General features: G+C 42.7%; 1 protein-coding gene across 1 annotated transcript in view; it reads right to left on the bottom strand.

The window, feature by feature from the left end:
* Positions 1 to 489: 489 nt before the first annotated feature.
* trpm1a (transient receptor potential cation channel, subfamily M, member 1a) overlaps positions 490 to 23,572 on the bottom strand; it is a 51,172-nt gene continuing 28,089 nt past the window's right edge. Inside the window, exons 8-28 of the mRNA XM_069190722.1 lie at positions 22,864 to 23,038; positions 22,083 to 22,206; positions 16,824 to 16,896; positions 16,397 to 16,497; positions 15,655 to 15,831; positions 14,896 to 15,030; positions 14,019 to 14,069; positions 13,503 to 13,643; positions 13,057 to 13,086; positions 11,467 to 11,762; positions 10,476 to 10,704; positions 9,548 to 9,679; positions 8,656 to 8,787; positions 8,195 to 8,323; positions 7,405 to 7,656; positions 5,932 to 6,106; positions 4,719 to 4,739; positions 3,968 to 4,112; positions 3,427 to 3,629; positions 3,164 to 3,296; positions 490 to 2,149 (exon numbers count right to left, since the gene is read on the bottom strand). Of these exons, the coding sequence (XP_069046823.1) occupies positions 853 to 2,149; positions 3,164 to 3,296; positions 3,427 to 3,629; positions 3,968 to 4,112; positions 4,719 to 4,739; positions 5,932 to 6,106; positions 7,405 to 7,656; positions 8,195 to 8,323; positions 8,656 to 8,787; positions 9,548 to 9,679; positions 10,476 to 10,704; positions 11,467 to 11,762; positions 13,057 to 13,086; positions 13,503 to 13,643; positions 14,019 to 14,069; positions 14,896 to 15,030; positions 15,655 to 15,831; positions 16,397 to 16,497; positions 16,824 to 16,896; positions 22,083 to 22,206; positions 22,864 to 23,038 (4,151 nt within the window). The 3' untranslated portion in view covers positions 490 to 852. The remainder of the gene's footprint in view (positions 2,150 to 3,163; positions 3,297 to 3,426; positions 3,630 to 3,967; positions 4,113 to 4,718; positions 4,740 to 5,931; positions 6,107 to 7,404; positions 7,657 to 8,194; positions 8,324 to 8,655; positions 8,788 to 9,547; positions 9,680 to 10,475; positions 10,705 to 11,466; positions 11,763 to 13,056; positions 13,087 to 13,502; positions 13,644 to 14,018; positions 14,070 to 14,895; positions 15,031 to 15,654; positions 15,832 to 16,396; positions 16,498 to 16,823; positions 16,897 to 22,082; positions 22,207 to 22,863; positions 23,039 to 23,572) is intronic.

Below are 23,572 nucleotides of genomic sequence, written 5' to 3'. Positions count from 1 at the left end.
ATGTTGCACCCGCTCAGAAACCTGAAATGCAACCTAAAAGAGAGTATTTATGTGTGTATGTGGATGTAAATCTATATGTGCATACAGTATGTATATGTATGTCTGTGTGCATGTACATTAGGTTGATGTTTGTGTATGTATATGAAACGGGTTAGCTCATTACTCCACCAAAATGTCCTTTGTAATCCTTACGGGACAGAAAGTAGTATTGAAACTATATGCTTCAACATTATACTTAAAAAGTCTTGTGTGTCCTTTCCTCTTACCCACAACTTCCCTGAGGTGCACTGAGTTGTTGAGTTGCTGAGAAGCACTGCAATTCACAAGATAAAACTTCTAAAACAATCATATTTTTATTAAAGCTACCTATGTAACACTTCCTTTCTTGAGATGTGTGCTTCACAATTTTTTCTGAACTGCTGGAGTAGAGATTGTCATTACTTTTCCTATTGTTTTGCGGAAGCCAACCTTAAAAACCAATTACGCTGATTAAGAGTCCAGAAAACCTTTTATTTTTAAGTCCTGGAAGAGAATGGATATTAAAACCATTCAAATATGACTATTGATAAGAACAAAAATAATATATGAGCGTAACATTGTTCCATTTCTGAAGTGTCAGTCTTACAATAAGTTTCTCACAATTAATTAACACTACTAAATCCCTGGTCCTTTTTTCTCACCTTCATTCTTCACTGGCATTAATTCATTTTCACTGGCAATGTACTGTACAGAATTGGTTGGAGAATGCATGGCAAATACTGCCTTTGATTCACCCCTGTACGTCACGGACTAGGTATGAAATATGCTTTTAACACTAGTGTTCACACATCCCTTTTGAAGCACGTGAGACCATCAACAATCGGTTTCAGATGACTTCTTCAATCCTTCCTCCATCGGTGTCTCGGTATTGCCCTCCTCCTCCATGGTGCTACATGCTGTCACGATGTCTTTGACACTGCTGGCTGCGCGGAGCTTCTCTGCGCTGTCTCCCCTGGTCTTCATCTTCCTGGGGTTGGCATTTAAACTCTTCGACCTGAGAGAGGGATACATCCTGTCCTCAGCCACAAACAAGTGGTCCATGTCCGTTCTGCCCTCCTCCGCTGGGCAGGGCTCGTTCTCCTCCTCTGTGCCCACGGCCTGCTGCTTTTTCTCAGCCTGCCTCTCGGCTTCCGAAAGGGGGATCCCACGATTGTCGCGAGCGGGCGGCTTCGTGATGGAGAGCCAGGGAGACGGGCCAAGCAGGCCCGGCTGAGCCTGAGGCTCAAAACGAGCCGTCCACGGTCCCGCTGGAGACTTGGTCACCTGGTCCATAAGAGAGCTGCAGTCCCGGCCCCAGATCCCTTCGTCTCCGGGTACATTTTCACCCGTGGCCGGAGGAAATATGAAACTACTTCTGGACTTCGTGGCAGAGGAGGGAGACGTACTAAAAGTTTGTGAGGGATAGTACCGCAAGGCTTTGGATCTTTCCAGAGGGTAAGAGATGGCAGCCTCCAGTTTTGCTCTTTCCACTGTCAAGCCCCTATCTCCCAGCACTCCGCGGACAGCAGCCTGGCCGTTGGCTGTGGGTTCTGGACGTCTTGTGTGTCTGTGAGGATCAGAACTGTCTGCTTCTAGCTGGGTTTTCTGATCACTTGAAGAAATTAAGATGTCCACACAGGAACCCGGGTGTCTGGGATCCGGGGCAACATCTGTGACCTGGCCACAGTCCTTTGTGGTCACTGCACTGGTACTGGAGGAATGGAAATAGCCGCCTTGGCATTCAGGAGTGAGCTGCTTCTTTCTCTCCCCAGCCTCCTTCTCTTCCTTGGCTTTGCAGTGCCTCCTCTGCACTCCTGGCGAGAGGGAAGAGCCGGCATCGTCCCACGAGTGGTCGTCCCCATCTAGGTGGTACCGGTAGATGCTGTAGCCGTCCGAGCTGTTGACGCTGCTCTGCCTGAGGAGGAAGGTGGGGTCGCACTCGGAGGAGGCCCGGGAGCGCGCGTGGGTCAGCTCCGACTTGTCGACCCCGGCCAGCTTCTCCAGCGCGTTCACCATCCGCCCGGAGAACTCCTCCAGCTGGGCCAGGCGGAGGTCCACCGTCTGCAGGGAGGCCTTCATGAAATGCTCCCTCTCGTTGACTTCCTCCAGTCGCATCGACATGTTTTCAACTCTGGAAAAGCCAAAAAATACAGAGGGTTCAGAAGGACAAGCTGGAAATCTCCAGAAATTTTGATCTATAGGTACAGTACACATAATACATCTGTGCATATGCTGTATATATATATAGTGGATTTGAAGCACCGTTTTATTAATTAATCCTTTTCAAAACCTTTTTTTAACAAAGCCAGTCTTTATGATGAGACACTTGAGCTTTCATTTCCTGACTCCTAAAACAGATCTCCAGCAGTTATATCATGATCTACTTGATCGGTACAATCAATCAATGAGTGCAGTAAGGGATAAGTATCTTCAGTGATGAAATAATATGATAATAATATCCTTACACTTATATAGTGTTTTTCTGGGCACTTCACTAAAAGTGCTTTACAGCTAATGGGGACTCCCCTCTTCCACCACCAGTGTGCAGCCCCACCTGGATGATGCATCAGCAGCCATAGTGCACCAGTACACTCCCCACACACCAGCTCTCAGTGGGGAGGAGAACAGAGTGATGAAGCCAGTTCAAAGATGGGGATTATTAGGAGGCCACAATTTGTAAAGGCCAGGTGGCAAATCTGGCCAGAACACCAGGGTTAACACCCCTACCTTTTTTGAGAAACTACCTGGGTTTATAATAACTACACAGAGTCAGGACCCTGGTTTTATGTCTCATCGGAAGGACGGAGCCTTATTAGTGTAGTGTTCCCATCACTATAATGGGGTTTTAGGACCCAATAACCCCTCTTCCAGCAGCAACCTTAGTTTTTCCCAGGAGGTCTCCCATCCAGGTACTGGCCAGGCTGACAGTAAGAAATATGTTAAAAACAAACACGTTTACCATTAATCTGCAATTTCTCATAAAAAACAAATCCACTTATCCGTGGTTTGTAAAAAAGTAGAAAACGTAAAGGAACCATTTCACCTGTCTATTAAGGTTTTTTTTTATTTTAATAGTGGATGCATTCTCAGGAGCAGGGATACTGAGTAGCTTGGTCTAAAAAAAAACAAGAGAAGAGAAGCTAACCTTTCTGACGTCACTCTAATGCGCTCATCATTAGATGACAGCTGCTCATCCTCTTTCTCCTGGAAGTATTCCTCCACACACTGCTCTTCAAACTCGTGAAGCTTCTTGAGCTCCTCTTCGCTCAGGATCAGCTCTGTCACACAAGGTTTGAATCAGTGTTTAACCCTGATCCCACTGAGACGTACCAAGGAATAACTGGTCTCCGCTTCACTCAGAGAACTCCGTCTTTCACATGCTTCCTTGACCCCAAAGAGCGGACTTACTCAGGCCTCGGTCTCGCTCGTCCAGGTCCCCCTCGTGTCTTTTCCTGCAGCGGCAGCAGAGGCGCTTCAGGATGATGTAGATGTGGCTGAAAATAATGAGAGGGGGAGGGAGGACAGGGCGGTCGTGGAAGGTCATGATCAGCTGATAGCGCTGGAACTTCCACACCTGGTTGGAGATGGACTTCACTTCGAAGAAAGTGTTGCTGTCAGGGAACGGGACAAGTAGAGAAGGGGTTATACCTCACAGACTTCATGACAATGACCAACAACAGTTTTTAAAGATTAGTGTGCACTCCTTGGGATAGGAACTGACCATTAATGGTCCCCAAACAGAAGAAGGGATAAGCTTTATGATGAGTTTTCTCGTTATGCACAGTGAGAGGCTGTCTAGCAGTTTCCACATGATTATGGTCACTGTACAAAGTGCTAGTGAAACCGTGCCATGTCTTTGTTTCAAGGAATCCTGAACTACGCAACATTTTGTGACGTGCATGAGCATGATAATGTATTGTGTGCTGTTAGGAAAACAGCGCATACTCACTTGAAGACTGCAATGAGTAAGTTCACAAGCAGGATGTTAGCCACCAGCAAATAACAGGCCATGATGGCAGGAGTGAGCCAAGCACCAGGGATACAGGGAGGCAGCTTCTTCCCGTCTTCATCGTACAAGTTATCGCCACAGGGAGCTTAGAAAAGAAAGACAGACCATGGGAACTCTAGCTTGGTAAGAGGGCAACATTGGGAACCACATCATCAAAGTTCTCCTGAATTAAATAATTATGCTATAGATTATTCATTATTTCAGTCTCTCTTTAGAAAATTCACAATATTGCCAAGGCTTGCAGCAAAGTGCTGCTAAAGACTGTATCTAACCACCTATATAAGTAGTACTGCTTTTGAATTTTTCGAACATAAAATTGAAAAAAATATTACTGTATTTAGCAACATGCCTTTGATTCAGACAATGGTTTATTATTGATTTCCCCTGGCTAAGCAGACTCAGATGTCTTCTCTTCCTAATCACTCAGTCAAATCCTCCATGAACCTGTCAAGATTATGCTTCCAGTCCCCTACTGAGATTAAAATGACTGAAGGTTGGAGGTTTAAAAACTCTCTGGATACAAGCCAGTGCACCATTTTAGTGGTGGAAGAGCCTCAAGGTGTTTTACATACAATACAATAGAATTATTGTCCTTTTAAAGTAAATGAAACAAGGAGAGATAGAAATTGCCAGATGAAGAGCTTAAAACAAGAAAAAAAACAACTTCTGGAATTTGGAATGTGTGACTTACGGTTAATTTCCATTGCGTAGACTAGTTACAAGTCCAGTGATGCAGGGAGACAAGAATATGAAAAAGACACAGAAAAATACACTAAAAAGCAGCTGCACTTCAAATGGAAAATTCTGATTTTCTGTCACGAGGAAGACAAGCTTAATTGGTTTCAATTTAATCATTCGTTTTGAGGGAGGAACATGTGAAAAATCTTGGGCTCCTGTAAATCGTGTAAATAATCCACCAGTTTTGAACATGATTGCTAGTTTTAAATATTTTTAAATGAAATAGTTGAACTGTGCATTAAAACCTTTCGTGTGTTAGTTTCATGCATTTGTTTTAAAAAAACATTGCTCACATTTTGAAAGTATTCTTTTGTACTTTAAATATGATATATTGCTTCCTGACGTACTCCAAAGTGCTTTAAGGTGGTGCTCAAAACAAATTGTGAATTGTAATTAACTGATTAATTCATTGAGTGACCAATTAAGGCATTGAATAAAGACCATTCTGCAGTGCTCCCTGAAGTTTCACTCACAACAAGGCTTTGGACAGTATACAACGTGTCTTCCCCCTGTCAGGAAACCTGAGAAAACCACCTCATCCTCAATACTGGCAGGCAGATGATCGTCGACATTTCAATGAGAAGCAGATGTCAAAAAAGCAATTCAGCTGAGTACCATAACACTCTTAGCGCCCTTGTAAGAAGCACTTTCATGAATGTCACCTTGGCAGTCTTATCGGAAATAAAGGCAGCCATAATTTCTACTTACATTCTGAATTTAAAATGGTTCAGTATTCAAAAAACAAAGGTCATGGAAACACACTAGCATTTTACAGATATCATTGTAGAGCATGAGAAGAAAATAATAAATATCACCCCCAGGGACAAGAGGAGAGAAACAGGTGTGTTAATCTTGGGAAATGAAGGAGTGGTTTGCAGGTGTGTGGAATCACTAACACAGAGCAGTGAGGTTCTCTCTGAGACTAATTATGCTTTAGCTGTGCAGAGAAGGGGGGAGGAGATCTATTATACATGTTTGCAGATGCTACAATAAAGGAGAGAAGCAAGTGATTCCAACACACCACAAAACAAGAGGGAGGAGAAAGAGGAAACTGGATCATAAAGCCCAGCCCCACAGGAAAGGAGAAGGAGAAGGTGCCAAACATGGATCAGATCATCCGCCTTGGAAACAGGAAACAAAAGTCTTACTATGAATTCTAGTCTTACGGTCTATCTGATCCGCAAACACCTCTCCGTAGATCATCCAGTAGGGCATGTAAAAGATGTTGCGGGCCAGCCGCCAGGTGGGCTCCTCGTCGGGGTGGAGGATGGCCTGGCGCGCCACTCCGAAGCTCATCAGCACCACCAGCATGATCACCACGAAGTACAGCATGTCGATCATCTGCAAGACAGGGCCGGGCGTCAGCTCTCTCCCCGGCGGCCTGGCCCTGAGGAGGGGGCGCCACTGAGACCGCACGCCGCTCGGTTTCTGGCTCCTGTGTCACGGTGAAGAACGCTGTTCGCTATGCACACACCAGACCTTATCGAAAACAGCTGAAAATCGGGGGGGGGGGGGGGGCATTTGCTGTAGTTTTAATATGCCAAGATTTGTTGATTTATTTGGAGTTAATTGTTTGCCCCCATGCTGAGGTGAAAGAATTGTTTCCTTGGAAACAAGATTGTACCTGTGGAGGTGGTTTTGTAACTAGAAGCCTTTTGCTTCCGAATGCATTAATTCAACTCTGTTGGACTATCCCCCTCAGAGAGAGACTTTGGCTTGCTAATACAAGCATGAAACGTCTTGACACACTGCTCTTGTCAGTCTTCCCAGAGGCCTCTGTTCACCTGAGTATGTACAGTATGATAGTACATTTCTGAAGTGATGAATGCTTGTAAAATTCAGATAGAGTGCTCGCGAGAGGCAGTTTTCAGGAAAACAAAGCAGCTTTGTGTGCATTGTTCTTTAAAAAATTTACTCAGAATGGAGTTGCCCAAATTTGCACATCTGAGCTCTAGCCAGTCATTATGAAATTCAGAATGGTTTCATCCTGTCTAGGAAAGGAAGCAGGTATTGTCATCCCATCACAATAAAACACAAAATCAAAAACAAGCTCCCAATATTCATGAAGGTTTTTTTTATCAATAAATATAATTATTGTGTATTTTTATATACCAGTAATTTTTCAGATGTCATACTCTATACCCCCAATCTAAAATCTCTGAAAAACACCTACAGCCATCCAACTTTCAGTGCACTTTGATAACCTTTTTTTAAAGAGTTTAATCCAGTATAAATCTGTGTAGTAGTGTGGCGGGATTACACATGTGTTTTCACAAGGCTGTTTGTAAAAAACATACCATATGCATCAGATCATAAGATTAAACTGCAAACTTCCTATGTTACTAATCTCAGCTTTTGTGTGCTACTCCAAAGCCATATCTCTTCATAGAATCTAAGTTTTATTAGTATCTAAGCATGAAGGACTGATGTAAATGTGATTTTTTTTTTAAATGAGGGCTCTTCTTAAATTATATGGAGAATTAAAAGTAAACAATATTTTTTAATAAATGAATAAAGCACCATTTCATGCCTGACATCTCAGGGGACGCCAAGAACATGATAATCCGTTCTTTGCATCTTATCACATTGAAATGGGGCTGTAAGGTGATTTAGTGTATGAAGCAACACGCAAGTCTCACCATTTTCCCAATCATCATAACGTATGGCCCTAGGTACTTGTTCACGCCGAAGATGTCGAGCACGCGAATGTACCAGAAGATGATGTCCACGCAGTAGATGACCCGACCGTAGCCCATGTAGGGCTGATTCTGCAGCCGAAGGAGAAGGCCCATCAGAAACACTGATATGGCCACCATGTCAGTGATGTTCCAGTACTCCTGCAGCCACACGTTGATCTTCTGCTTCAGCTTGCCTGGTTCTGACATCAGGATCTGAGGAAAGGAGGGAAAACTGAGGCAGACACCTGACCGGCACCGAGGGCGTATCATGGGAACAAGACCCGTAATCCCACAGTAAACATTGTTAAAATGATCCCTCCTAATGGCAGCAGTAAGTTCCCCTTGGATACATCAGCTGAGTGAACAAAATCAGACTGAACAACATTATGTTCCTGCCTTGCAGTACACAGGGGCATGCTCCGATTATTTTATTTGGTTATACTTGCCTGCTTGCCTCCGTTTGCAGTTGTGCTTGAAGATATGGTCAACAGTTTTACTGTAAGTGTAAATCTGCATTAAGATTCTGAGGATTATAAATCACTTCAAACTGGAACCTATTTAGCGGTTTTAAAATGTGCAGTCAGGGGATTTGGTTTCTATTTTGAAGCAACCAAAGAGCAAGCAAATACATTATAAAACGTAAATGTGGGGCAGCTCCTACGTTTTAGAGTCAGTTTCACAGCACGAGGGATCGACCTTCCTTATGTGCGAGTTAATATGAGCGTGACTGGTCTCGGACACAGAGCTTTACCTCTCTAACTTTCTCTAAAGCCAAGGTGAGGATGTAGGAGATCACAATCCATTCCTGCAGTGAGGGCCAGCGCTCCATCTTAACTAGGATGACGTAGTTGAAAAGCATCAGATACAGAAGGTAGGAAATCTACAGAGGGGAAATTATGACTTAGTATCAGGACTATAAGAAACATTATAGGGTGTATTAAATTAGAGGTCTACTATTAAATTTGTGAAGAATACTGGTAATGAGAAACTTCTAATTCAAACCTACCCATCTGTGACAGAAGGAAGGTACTAATATACTTCTTAAAACAAGTCTGTGTGTGTGGTTTCTTTGTGCGCTTTTACATCTGCATGTATGTTTTCTATTCTGTCGCTTACAGGGTATTTATTTGCTTGATCAAGTGGAGAATCTAAATGATAGAGACAATGCTCTAGCTCTGTCACAGAGCCACTGTGAGAGTGCCAGCCGCTTACAGTGTAGAACCAAAACTTGGTGAAAGGTGCATTGTAGAACTCATAAATCTTCATGCCGATAGGAACTCTCCTCTGCTTTTTATTCCCATCCTCTTCATCTCCTTTCTTGGAAGCTGAGTCAAGATTGCCATCCTGCAAGTACATCCAAACAAGGATTTGTCCCAAGAATATCCAATCAAACATCGGTGCAAATGACTATAAGAGCTTCTTCCACATGGAAGGCTTGAGCCCTTGAATTGTTACTTTGGAAGAAACATGAAGCATCCACTCTTTTTACATCTATCACCACTCCTGAAAGTTAGTGTACATTTCACCGTAAAGGGAGTGGAAAACTGGTTTAAACATTTTGATATTCATTTAATTATTCTAAATGTCAATACCAGAAGCACTGCAAAAGAAAATAGCTGTGCATCTTTTTTCTGTATCCACAGGGTGGCAGTGTTAACTTCCAAATGGCACAGGCAGCGAGCTTGCACTGCAATTTTACATCCTTAGTTTCTGCAAGTTTTGATGGAAGGTACATGGCCTTATCTGCGATATTGGTATAAAATAACATTTCTACGGCATGTAATACTGTGCACAACGTGCTTGTGTGACTGCTAGTAGCTTAGTGAGCAAGAAATTCTATCTTAAAGGATCTGCCTGCTTCAATTAGCCCTCCTTCAAGTGTCTCACTGAGCATTGAAAGAAGTCTTGGAAATCGTGAAAAGGCCAAACAAAATCATCCTGTGCCACATGTTCTTATTGCCTAAAACTGAACTTCTGTGGAAGCTGTTCTGAGCTGATGGAACGGCAAGGTAGGGTTCTGCTCATGGATTTGTGTTGTTATTGAAATTCTGGTGCAAGAACAGCAGACTTTTTGATAGTAAGCTGTGTAGAAGATTGCCTCTACCTTGTTAACCGTGTTTTCCTCTTCCTTGTCCTTCCCATCCTCATTGTCCCCTGACGTCTGACAGGACAGGTCCTCATTCATGCGAAACTCCAGGAACAAAATGGTGGGAGGGAAAATGATTCCCGAAATAACCTGCAAATAAGGGGAAAAAAGCACATTTGCGGAGATTAATATATAAGCATGTAGTAACACTGAAGTCAGTTAAATTTACAGTATTTCCATTTGTGTCAAGTTGAAAGTAATCTAAAAATACCTCCTCTGATGCTTTCAAACTCAGAGTGCAATCTGCTGTGAGGTTTGCAGTACATTTATGCAGTTTACTCCAGTGGTTTGAGGAAACCAATTTAGTTGTTACATTGTTGAAATATGAAGGTTTGCCCTCTTCTGTGTTTATGAACATTATGACAGAGAAAGAAGTGCTTCATCAGTGAACAGCTAAATGTGCAATAATGGAAAGAACCAGGAACTGTCATGATCGTAATCCCTCCTGCTAAGGATACTCCGGCTCTTTCACATTTTGCTGATTACATGCAATCCTGCCCCTCGTTGTTTAAGCCTGGTGCTCTCATTATTCTGGGCTCAGCACTGGGAGATGGACACCCAGAAGCCCGCCTACCAGTGGGTCCAGGAGAGACCCGAAGGCACAGGCTTCATCACAGCATCCTGACCGTCTGAGTCCAGGGCTCAGAGCGCCTGGCCTCGTAATCCTGTTTTTATTCCCCATCCCTGTACCTGGGCGCTAACTTTGGGACACCTTGGTTTTCTCGTGACTCCGGAGTAGTAATGAACAGAGAGGGCGTGTTAAACCCACAGAAAGTCATGTAAGCAGCACAGAAAAACCATGGTAAATATGCTCAAATACCACGATCCATTCAGCCTAGTGAAGGCTCGTAAGGGGACACCTGCCTGCGAGGCCTGGACACTCTACCTTAAGGCCAGGGTTCTTGCGCATCCTCAGGCAGCCCATCCACATGTCCGTGAGCAGCATCTGGCTGCAGGTGTGTGCAATGAAGTCGCGGTGCTTGGCTGCCACAGCCAGCTTCAGGCACGTGGAGTTACTCCAGTTCTTCAGCTCATAGGTCAGCAGCTTCATGGCCACCTGCTCATCATGCTTGTAAGATTGGTCCAACAGCTCGTAGGCCAGCTGACCAAACTCCCTGCGAGAAAGAAACTCTCAGTGTCTCGACCCAGGAGTGACTTTCCAGCAATAAGCTCAGAAGTGCCGCTGAACTGTATGAAAACTCTGGTGAAGGTTCCACCGGAACATTGCGCAACAAGAAGAACTCAACAGCAATAACACCTCGTAGCCTGAACTCATCAGATATAAGAAGATGAGAAAGTCCCAGGTTGGTAGACCACTAAGGAAGACTAAGTTTTTGCTGTAAGTCTTGACTAGTTGGTCCTTAAAGATTACATTTTTAAAAGAGTAGGAGTGTTAACTCAGGTGTCCTGGCTAAATTCACTGTGCACTTAATCAGCTTAGCCTCCCTACATTTCCAACTTCATTCATTTGGTGTAGCACCTCTCACTCCTCCGCCCGATCTGCCGTGCAGCAAGGCTGCTGGAGGACAAGGGCTCCAGTGGTGGATGAAGTGGCTCCCCTCCTATCTGTAAATTGATGTGGGATCTTTTGGGATGAAGTGTGTTATAAAAGCAAGTAACTAAGAATTAATTATTGTCATGAAAGCATGAAAATGCTTAATGTTGGCACACGTTCACACCCAGGTTAAACAAATAAATAGGCTTCTCCAAAAGGCCCTGGCATCGCAAACCAGAGAATCCAGTTAAGTGCACTTCACATTCCTCATTTTGCAGCACACCTTTCTTGAACATGAATTTTAAGGATCTTGCTTCTACCCGAACGGGCTGATAGATTGAATTCAAGAAGATTTCCTAAGGTACGGTACACACAGACGTACTTGGAGTGGTTGTCCAAATCTTGAGAGATGTCGTCCACCATCTCGCTCTCTGAGGACTCGTGGGCCATGGACTTGTACAGTTTACAAGCCACCAGAGCCTTGGCCATGGCCTCCTCACCCCGCTGCCACAGGAAGAGCGCCATCTTCTGGCGCTTCATCAGCACAGCCCAGACCATGAGCTCGTGGAATGGGTACTGGAAGCGGCTGACCTCCGGGTCATCCACGTCAATGTCCACCTCTTCCTCCTTCTTTTTCTTCTTTTTGTTTTTCTTGCCCTTGGAAGGCGGCTCGTCGTCCTTGTGGAGTCCACAAGACAGAACGGTTCGTGAAAATCTGGCACAGGTCTTTGTTCATTGGGTACAAAATAAATCATCCTGCAACCCCCAGCTGGCAGCCCCACTGAAGCTCAGCAGGTGTGAGCCTGGCCAGTACCTGGATGGGAGACCTCCTGGGAAAGCTAAGGCTGCTGCTGGAAGAGGTGTTAGTGGGGCCAGCAGGGGGCGCTCACACTGTGGTCTGTGTGGGTCCTAATGCCCCACTATAGTGATGGGGACACTATATTCTTAAAAAGGCTCCGTCCTTTGGATGAGATGTAAAACGCAAAACCATCTCCATGGTTATTAAAAAGCCCAAAGTGTTTCTCGAAAAGAGTAGGGGCGTTACCCCGATGTCCTGGAGAAATTTGGCCTCCTAATAATCCTGACTTTGGCTAGTGCTGCATCATCCGGGTGGGGCTGCACACTGGTGGTGGTGGAAGGGAGTCCCCATTAGCTGTAAGGCGCTTTTTGAGTGGAGTATCCAGAAAAGCGCTCTATGATATGGCCAGCAGCCATATCACTTTGCAAATCACAACTGGCAGCCCACTGAAGCCCAGCAGGTGTGAGCCTGGTCAGTACCTGGATATGAGACCTCCTTGGAAATACTAAGGTTGCTGCTGGAAGAGTGTTAGTGGGGCCAGCAGGGGGCGCTCACCTTGCATTCTACGTGGGTCCTAATGCCCCAGTATAGTGACACTATACTGTAAACAGGCGCCGTCCTTTGGATGAGACGTAAAACCAAGGTCCTGACTCTTTGTGGTCATTAAAAATCCCAGGGTGTTTCTTGAAAAGAGTAGGGATGTTACTCCCCTATTATTAGGCCTCCTAATAATCCCCATCTATGAATTGGGTTCATTACTCTGATCTCCTCCCCACTGAGAGCTGATGTGTGGTGAGCGTTCTGGCGCACTATGGCTGCCGTCGCATCATCCAGGTGGGGCTGCACATTGGTGGTAGTGGAGGGGAGTGTCCAGAAAAGCGCTATATAAGTGTAAGAAATTATTATAATAATAATAATTATTATTATAAGTGTAAGGTATTATTATTAACACCGAAAAGACTGAAAAAATTATCTATGAGGGGAGTGATCTTGCAACGAGCTCTCCCATTGCACAGCAGTTAGAGCCACAATCTAATCAAGCTGTAGTACTTTGCTGATAACAGGGAAAACACTGCTGTTTGGGCCTCCTTAGAAAGACAAACAGGATTTTATACCACAGTACCTGACTTTGTTTTGATGCAAAAATATCTTACAAATATAGCCAGTTCTTACCTCCATTCCTAGTAGTTTAAGAGCTTTTAGCTACAATGAGAAAATGAAAAGGGGGAAAATCAGTAATGTAAAGGTGACAACTCATTCAAACAATTTTACATTTCCCTTGGGTTAGAAAAAAGCTCTAGTAGGGTACAAAGTAGGGTTTTCATTAATCTACTCAAAATGCCTTTAAGCAACCCTTTTCTGTTGTATGACACTTGGGCCAGTTTTATATAGCACACAGAGTGGTCCGGTGTACCAATGTATTACAAACAATGTGTTTTTTCATTAGTAAGTAATGAAGTAAGTAAACCAGATCAATTGTGCAACATCTTGCACAAAGCGAGACAAAGCGAGGCAAGAATAAAATAAAGCAGAAATGGTGAGATGACTAGAAAAATGAAAGTGCCTACAAGAGCCTTGAGCTTCTGGATTGCAGACCTCACCGTCCCTGCATCTCTTACCCTCTTTGGGCCGAACAGGTTGTTGTACAGTGTGCGGAAGCTCTTCCTGGTGTAATGGCAGCGGTAGGCCCCACCCATGAGGTACTCCAGAATCAGACCAATGTCAATCAGACTGATGTGGTAATCTGGGGGAAGGTTTCCCTGTGACATCAACAGAACATCTTTCATTGCATTTGTTTTAGAACCCCTGCTCTTTAGAACTGCTTATTCTCCACTGCACATTGGAAGCTTGCGCCTTGCTGGGGACTTTTTAAATCTGTTTAATCTCGGTATGCGTTTATCTTCCTCTCTGCCAGTGGCTAAGCATCAGCATATTGCAGAGCGATAGAGAAATAAATAACGGTCTTAAATTCATCTGCATGTGAAAACGGACAGACTTGACCGATGTGGGTTCGAGCAGCTGTCGTTTAGGTTGTGCATGACATAGAATGGCATTTTTTGTCAGCAAGCTGCTGTTCAAGATACTGATGTCATTCTGAAAAGACAAAGACAGAACAAAGAATCCACCATGCTTACCTTTTTAACATCCCTGACCAGAAAATGTAATGTGTTAGCAGGCCCTAATCTCTGAAAGAAACACAAAAAAGCATTAATACACACCATTGTGCAATTACACTCTGATTTGGATGTAATGGAAAATGGAGCTTTTCATGCAGATACAGCTGCAATAAAGGATACAATAAAGGAGTTTATTTTCTGTGTGTAGGATGTCAGCAAAATCTGATACAAGGCTGTGGAAAATAACCAAGTACTTTAAAGGAACAAGTAAAGGTTTATTCCACGCTGAAAAGAAGAAAAACACAATGTTTCGGCTGTGGAGCCTTCTTCGGGTGTGAGAAAGAGAGGAAAGTGACTTGGAGTCTGTATTGACTCTGGAGTCTGCATGTATTTCATGCAATCAAATAACAGCTGTGAGTGACAGGGTTGTTTCAATGGAATGATGGGCCATTCAGTCCCCGTACTTGTATACATCTGCTTTAAATGTCAGATTAAAGGTTATTTAACTTCTGATTAAAACAGAAATGCAGCTTCAAGTCTGTAAGGAGGGCACATATATTTCCCACTGTAGCTTGCAAAAATTAACCTTATTCATAGCCAGGATTGTGGAGAAGAGTGGCAGGTTGAGCATAACAGTCAACAAAACCAAAACCGTGGGATGAAAGAGTCTCTTTCACTTGACGAATTCTGCTTTTTTCTTCGTGTTTTCCTACGATGCCGTTTAGTTTTTTTTTTTCACCACTCAAGGAACGTGACGTGAAGCGAGAATGTGTGGAAGTGATTCACGTGGTTTTATTTTTCAGACGTCTGGGCACTTTGAAGAATGAGACAAAAAACCAGGGATGCCGCATGACGAAGGAGCACACATTTCCACCCGGCGCGCAGGGCTACTCACGGTGTTGTAGAGCTCTTCCAGCCGGGGGATGGTGAGAAAGTGGTGCATGTTCACTCCGTTCTCGATCAGCAGCTTCACGAAGTCCACCCGGTCTAAAACAAGGGCATCCATCATGGCCTGCTCGAGGGCGTTCACCTGCGGCAGACAAGCGCGGTGTGTCACAGGTGACGGGGCTCGACAGGCAGAGCACGGAGCCCCACACCGGGCCAAAAAGACTGAGAATCCGGATCGCGAAGGAAGCCGACAAACGCGATGTCGTCGTGTGTGATGCTGACAGGAGAACCTGACGTTTTCGATTTCCGCGTTGGAGGAAATGCTATTGTGTCCCTAAAGGTAATTGAATTTGAAAGCGAAACAGTAGTCTTATGTAAATATAACGGTCTGAAAATATAATTCGAGGGCTCAACAGAAAGAGTGGTGGCTCTGTGGCTCAGGATCTGCGCCTGTGGCTGGAAGGTTGCCGGTTCAAATCCTGCAGCTGGCGGAGGAATCCTACTCCGTTGGGCCCTGAGCAAGGCCCTTCACCCCTACTGCTCCAGGAGTGCTGTATAAATGGCTGACCCTGTGCTCTGACCCCCAGCTTCTCTGCCTGTCTGTGTCTCATGGAGAACAAGCTGGGGTTTGCAAAAAGACAAATTCCTACTACAAGAAATTGTATATGGCTAATTAAGTGATCTTATCTTTATCTTAGAAGGAAAGCAAAGCAGAGATCTTAAGATTAATGTGCAAAAACATTGTTCCAGAGGTGTGTGTTTTTACCCAGTTCAGCAATTCTAACTTTCTGGGATCGGTTTCTTCCTCCGGCTCGTCTTTGCCTTTCCCCGCTCTCCTCTTGCCCTTCGCCCTGCCCTTGCTCCGGGTGGTGCGTGTGCTGACAGCCGGGCTCTTGTCCCTGTCTTGGGACGACGCGTCCGCGGCCCCCAGGCTGGTGAGCGGCTGGGGAAGTAGGAGAGGGGAGTGGCTGAGCTACAGCATCACGCCGGACAGCCCTGCGTCTCTGATGCCCAGGCAGTCACCGGTGCGGGCTCTCCATTTCAGAGTTACCTGCTTCAATCATTATATGAAAGCACTATAAAATAGCCAGTGTATCGGTAACAGATTTCATAGGGCTCCTGAGATCTCTTGGAGATAGAAAATGGGGTCTTGAAATCATTCGCTCAATAATATGAAAAAATTGTGGTTGATCAGATACCTGTAATTCATGTTTGGCTCAAGACCAGACTTGAGAAAACCATTGGAAAGATGTGTTGGACTTTTAGTTTAAGGACGGGGGCTGCTTTTTTCACTTAAATTCAGTATATACTGTAGCACACTGCTCTATAATCTCAGGAGTGAGGTCTACAGTCACCAGCTTTTTGCTGTTTGTTTAAAACTTTTCTTTTTCCAAAAAGGGATGATGGCTATTGTGCTCTGATCCTGACATACACCAGAGAGAGAGAGGCTGCAGCTGAGATGACGCTCAGAGAATACCTGAAAGTACAGTGCTGTGTGTAACACTCACTGGCCAGTGGTGTCCATATACAAATATCTGACTGCGTGCAATATCCACTCTGTTCCAGGCCAGAGCCAGGCTCAGCTGGTCAGGAGCTGATGCGTTTGTTCCTGAAGGCACAAAACAAGCCATGAATACAATGTCACATCCTTGTATGGGGGGGGGGGGGGATGAGACTGTCATCATTTCCAACTTTTGTTTTCATGGATGTAATATAAAATGCTGTGCTAAATGGGGTTTCTATAAGGTAATACTGTATATCCTATCAGATGAATATATTAAACCTTAATCTGAAGCAGATTTTTTGAAACTGTAGTCTAAAAAAAATAAAATTGAGGAAAAAAGGGTCATTATTTCAGGTCCAATTTAAAAAGCCAGTTCTGGTGTAGTTAAGAGCTCTTCCAGTGTGGTAACTCCATGAATGCCTCTACTGTACCTTTTAGCAAAGCGGTCAGTATGGCCATCTCAATATCTTGCTGTCCTTCGGACCCCATCCTAAACACTGTAATCTACAGCAGGTTAGGAGAGAGAAATGTACAGATAAGTAGAGTTCAGAAATTAGCAATCCTGTTTTGAGCAGTGTACTGCACTGTATGAGTGGTGAGCTTTGGCAGGAGAATCCTTGGGAACGTGACACATTGGCTGTAATGTCACAAAAGAACCCAGTTGCTAAAGAAACCTTGCAGTACAGATATAATTAATTACAGATATAATTAAGTACTCTATACGCCCTTATCTACGTGTGTAAGGAGGGAGGAAATATTCATATTTAGTGCAACTGCCAGGTTCTTATTTCTCTAATCACAAAAACGGATTGTATCTTCATAACATCATATTCCTTCAGTCAGATGATTCTACATTGTACTGTTTAATGTGCACGAAATTAGATGTGAAATATGCTTTCGTATATATTTTGTATCTATTTCAGAATGCTCTTAATGGTGAGCACTGTTTGGATTCATTTCTACCAGTAGTTTAAAGGGCTTTTACCACTTCAATTAACAAATTTTTTGGACATAGTACCTGAAAGATTAGATACTCTATATTCCAGTGTACTGCAACGTTTTAGAAACACAACTTCAAATGAAAGAAAACCAGACATCAGACAAGAAACCAGACCAGTAATCAGACAAGATAAAGCTACGTTCATTCAATGAATTGTAGCAGTGATGTCAAGTAGTCACCCACAAAGAGGTTTCATGACAAATTGAGAAACAATGAAAGGGAAAGGGTGACGAGGAGCACTAAAGTTCAGGAAGACCATCGTGAGTGACCAGTCCTTGATGGGTCATTAGCCTGAATTCAGGGATGCAGACATCATTCAAGGACTGACAGCCCAGAGCTCACAGGAATCTTCTTCCATTCAGGCTGCAGATTGACCTGAAAACCAGTGATGATATGTGGCAAAGATTGATACTGACACACTGTCAATCAATTAGGTTAACCGCTATACAGCAAACCAGTGTTTATCCTTGATCCCAGACCGGCAAGGTGCAGTCACAGTACGATTTGCCTTAACTTGCCAGGCTGAGGACCAGTTTCCTGGCCATGGGGTGAGGAGGCTGGAGCTCCCTGCAGAGTGAGGAGTGAAGGGGCAGCTGCAGTGGGGGCAGATGGGTGAAAAATCAAAATGAGAAGGAGAAGAGGTCAGTTTATGGTACTTGTAGGGTTTTTTTTTTGGTCGGGGGGGGGGGCGACATTAGCAATGATTATGTGTTAGACTAGCTGAGGTGAAAGCGAATTTGGCTGCTATCTTTGTTGAAAACTCTAGTGCTCAAAATAATTATTTGTGTTTATCCAAAACTTTTCATTCCTAAAGGATTTCAAAACACTGTACAATTACGTTAACCACCACTGAGGTGCAGGACCCACCTGGGTGACGCACTGCAGCTATTGTGTGGCAGCAGCCCTTTGACACCGCGCATCTTCATGGCTTCACTACTTCAATTAAGAGGGAATGTTATGTAGGCCAGGTTGTGCAAGCAGAGTGGAGTTTAGCCAGGGCCCTGGCTAACACCTCTCCTCTTATGAACAGCACTAGGATCATAGCCAGTTATTCAGGACCTTGGTTTCATATTTAATCTCATGGACAGTTCCTTCAGCTGCACAGTGCATTCATTTGGAAGGTCTTTGACCCCTTTTAGGTGGGGTTGAACATTGCCATATTGACGGATTAAGAGGTTTCATGCATTGGCATTGCTAAAACAATGCGTTTGAAAGTCTCAGAATACAGTTAAAATACAGTAGTAGTATCTGTAGTTCTTGATGTGAGAAAACAATGATCTTATCACTTGTCACTGTCATTGCACTCTGCTTGGGTTTGGGTCAGTCACCCATCATTTGGTGTGCATATACATATTCATACTGGCATTTTGAAATCCAAGTGATTAATGCTCACACCAGAGATGTTAAGGGAAATTTAAAGGCTACTGTGTTCATTTTCTGTGCTGCAAGGGACATTTTTCAAAACCCCTTCAGACCCCTTTCAGACACAATGTGAGCTCATTCGCTTTTCTGGTCCAGTAACAGTACTGTCTTTGTTGAAGCCCAGTTGCATAAAATGCAATTATGCTTGAAGCACTGTCACATGTGTTACATTGTAAATAATGCAATTAGTACACCCTGTATACGATCCCTTGTGCTGGAAGTTTCAAAAGGGTCTAGAATGCCTACTACTAATCGATACATCATGAAGCCCTGTAGTTAAAGACTAATGATTGCAACTCACAAGCTGCACAAGCTGCCTTTCATTGTAATGTTTGGCCAGTCTGTATAGTGCAGTGAAGGTCAATCTAAATCAGGCTGATGTAATAAATTCTAATTATCCACAGTTTCTGAATGGAGGAAAAACAAACTGTTAAAAACACGATAAAATCACAGAAGACACCCAGAAAGGGCGCTATGGGACTCTGTGTCAAACGTTTGTTATGGGTGCAAAAAGTTTGGTTGAGTGATTGAGAGGATTGAAGTAGACATATATGCTGTTTAAATGCTGGATTCAGATAAAAACATTACCAGTTTTGTTTTATTACATCTGATTGCTAGATAAATACATTGTGGAGCTGCTCTCTGCTTATATGTACTTCATATAATTTATAATCCACTGGCTCTACAAATGATAAGATGAAGGGCTAATTTCTCTGTGGACAAAGAGACTTAATACATCTGAAACTGTTAAATGATGGACAGAAAGTAAGCTGATAAGCTATAGAAATATCACGGGTTGTGTAAATTCGCCTGCCCTTAGGACAGTATGTGAATCGGAGTCCATAAAGACTTGGAAAGTCAGTCTTGCCTACCTAGAACATGTTCATTTTCATCTTTATGTCAATATAAATAGACTGTATCCTCTGAAATCAAAGGAACCCTTTTCTCCAAAGCTTTGCAATGACACAGAACCACTTTTGGGCAAGATGAAAGGATTGCAGCCTAACCTAAAGAGGATTAGCTATCTGAAGTAGTGATGAAAAGAAAATAAATACTTCAAACTATCACATCTAAGCTCTTTACAGACATAGACATGCAGTCTGCAACTCTAAGGCTAGCTAAGCTTTTTGATACACAGTATAGTCTCTGCTCACGGAGTTCTGTTCTTGCAGAAGTTGACAGAGTGTGGCCGTTCAGAAAAGTCCTTCATTTGTGTCACAAACTAAAACTACTAAGAGCATAAATCTGTGTAGCTGATGTTGTAGGAAAGTGACAATATTGTTAAGCTTGTATTATAAATTCCATAATAATAGAAATTGTTTGGTTGAGGCTTGGCATTCAATGAGGGGTTTATTATCAATGCATTTACAGTATGCACATAGAGAAGTGGGATCTCTGTTAAGCAGGTTCAGGGCTGATGAGAAAAAAATTGTTGTGGATGTTTTTAGCAACTGAAACTACCTAAATGCTGTTTATTTGTTTTTAAAAAGTAGAACTAAAAACAGAATAAACTGTTAACCGTTGGGTTTTGTTGCTCAATTTTCAATTGAATGTTCTGGATCACATTCATTTCAATAATATGAATTCAATAATGATATAATGTGAGTCAGAAAAGAGGTGGTGGATTAATGTGAAGAACAGAGTCCATGGATAAAAGAGAAATCTGTTCTTTCTCATATCTATTTGAAAACAGGCCAGTTTCATGGTTGTTTTATTCCTTCCTTAGCTGGGCTGAGGAACTCCAGACTCACATTGGCTTATGTATTTATGTAGGGGCTCCCTGAAAATATATAACCCAAATTTATTTTGAAATTATTAAAGAAATTACATATTGCTAATAGCTCACTTACAAATATACCATGGCAACTTTCTGATTTAATGGCTATGCTTCAAGAATTGCATCTGCCAGATTGAGGAATTTAATTATTGTGAAAAAGTCAAGTCATTAAGCGAATGATGGGTATTTCTTTCTCAAAAATAGGAGATGCTTATACAGATTGAACCTGATTTTGCACCATAAACTATAAAAGCTCCAGCTCAACTTATGGTGTTTCTTGGAAACAAAATGGTAAACAAAGGAGTATTCATATTCTTTTTAAGGTGTGTTTTATATTACTCCTCAGTCTAACAACAGATTAGAAAACTGTAATTTTTTCTGAAGCATGCAGTGAATACTGAGTTTATTTGAAACTGTTGTAGGCTGTATAGGAAATGGGCCAAAGTTGAAATGGTTACAAAACAAGTGACTATGCATGACTTATTTTGAAGTAAAAGTCAAAATATTTGCTTGAACAATTTCAGTAAAAAGCATAATAGAATTGAGTTTCTGAATAAGTAAAGAAGAACTTTGAATACAAAGGACATACAAATGTAAAATGTCTACTGATTTAAAAGTCCTTTTCCGAGGCTGAATGTTATTAAATAACAATTTCAAGCAACCGATTATCATGATTGTTTTAAAGCTATCTTTTAACTAGTTAGCAAATGCGTTCTACAGTATATCGTTCATATACTTGTGTTCTCTGAAAATCACAAATAAGATAACATCAGCCATTATAGGTCACGTGAGTTTTATAGTGCTTACAAAAATTGAACAATTGCTAGATTTTTTAAATTAAGTGATACTGAAAGTATTACCACTGTGTCCACCAATATCCCCTAAAATCACAGCATGTAACTATTATTATACCCCAATAAAAATGATTAGGTTTGAATAAGTAGAGCTGCTACTTTCAATAAACTTTCTGTTATGTGGTATTATGCTTTATTCTGCTGCAAGTGACTTCCATTCTAAATAGATTGTGTGAATGAAAGGAGAAACACATGGAAATCGGTGTAGAATGCACTCTGTGTTCACAACAACAATGGAGAAGGAACAGACAACACAGGTATGGAACACAACACAGACAATGAAGTTGACCAAAACATATTTATTGTGGTACACGTTTCTTATTCAGTTAGTTAGGAAAGTATTTATCTCAATACCAGGAGAATCACCTTGTATGTTCATACCTTGTGCGCTCATTCTGCTCTGGACTGTACCTTTATTTTTATATAACACAAACAATAAGTTCATAAAATGTTTCTTTAAGCCTAGATCTTGAAATGCTTTTTAATGAATGCTTTCTTGAAAGTCTTACATATTAAGCAATATCAGAGAACTTCCAGTGCCTAGTTTGTTTTTTGCCTCCATTTCGTTCAATCACTCTAGCCATAGTTACACTCTGAAACAACAAACTGTTCCTGGCTCCTCAGTCCCCATACTTACAAGTTCTTTCTTCTTCATGCACTCCATTAGCATCAGGAAAAAATGCTGTGCTTGGTTCCTACTGTGGTTGAAGGTTTTCTGGATGGTCACCAGGAGCTGATCCCTCAGACTGTCACTTATAATTCTAAAAAAAACAATTGAGATCGAGAAGCTGCTCTCTCTGAGTGGAACACAAAGAGGACTCACAGAGACTATTTGCCTGCATGGAAAACTTTTAGATAAATGAAATATCTAAGTATAGTGATATCTGAAATGTCTGAAATACAGTGAACCCCAAAATAAATGTAAAACTCTAGAAAAAGTACAGAGATTTTGGATATGGATTAAATGCTTTTGGCATCATTTTAATTAAATGATTGATCATAATTGATAGAGTTGACAGACTTTGACTGCTGTACAGGCACACAGTGTCCTCACAATGACCTCACTGCTGAAAATGTTTTTAAAACATTTAAAATCTCGACTATAAATCACGTGCAACTAGCGCTTATTTGGCTAGGTTATCTGAAAACTAGCTTTCTAACTAGCTGACCCTAAGATGCAACTCAGTACTGTTTTTAATGAATTGTATTAACTTTAGGAATATTTAATTTTCCCTTTTACTTAGCTGAAACATTTTTTTTTTGCCAATTGTATTTCTCAATTGTATTTTAGTGTCCAGTCATCCAGGGATGATATCTCAGCACACGCAAAATGAAACTGACTCCGCAACTGGCTGATTGGTACGATAGTGCGTTAGAGCACAAGACACTGCATTCTGTCAGAGTCTCCTGGTCCTTACCCTCCTTCCTCTGAGTACTTATGTGCGAATGAGATGATATCGGAAGCCCGTCCACTCCCATCACAGACCACCACCGGCACAGGGGGTTCCTCGCGCAAGCTCTCCAGCACAATGGAGATGACGTTAGGACCCCCTTCCACGATCAGACACACCACTGGGACCCCCTGGCCCAGACCTGGAGCAAGCAGACACATAGCCTCACACAAGAGACACCAGGGTCCCTGGGGCTACGATACCTGTCCCAGTTCAGGTAACCTCCTCCATTGTAAAGCAAAATAACCATCAGAAGGGGTTTCGTCGGGGAAAATCAAATAAACAACCGTGGTTGTGAAATTTGTGAGTGGAACGTCTTGTAGCTGTGACATGTTTATGATCTGAATTGATCTGAAATCTGAATGGCACCCTTGCTGCAGTATGACCACAGGTCTTTTTGAAGTGCAGAGGCTAATGAAGTTAGTGGTGACAGCTGAGCACCCCTTTGCTGTCCCTGCCTTATCACTACCACCAGGCATAGGATGACAAAGGGAAACCCACAGGTCACATGATGTGAGCATTTTTTGACTGTGAGTCCAGCCTTACAATCACTAAAAAAAAGTTATTATCCCGTAAAAGGAAAAAAGACGATGTCCGGACTTCCTTCACAGGAATAAGAGTGCTCCACACAATTCACCACAGCTCAAGACGTATTTGATTCACAAGTGCATTCCTC

This window comes from Lepisosteus oculatus, chromosome 5 (genome assembly GCF_040954835.1).
Source record: "Lepisosteus oculatus isolate fLepOcu1 chromosome 5, fLepOcu1.hap2, whole genome shotgun sequence".
NCBI lineage: Eukaryota > Metazoa > Chordata > Actinopteri > Semionotiformes > Lepisosteidae > Lepisosteus > Lepisosteus oculatus.
This window is presented reverse-complemented; position numbering and strand designations above follow the sequence as displayed.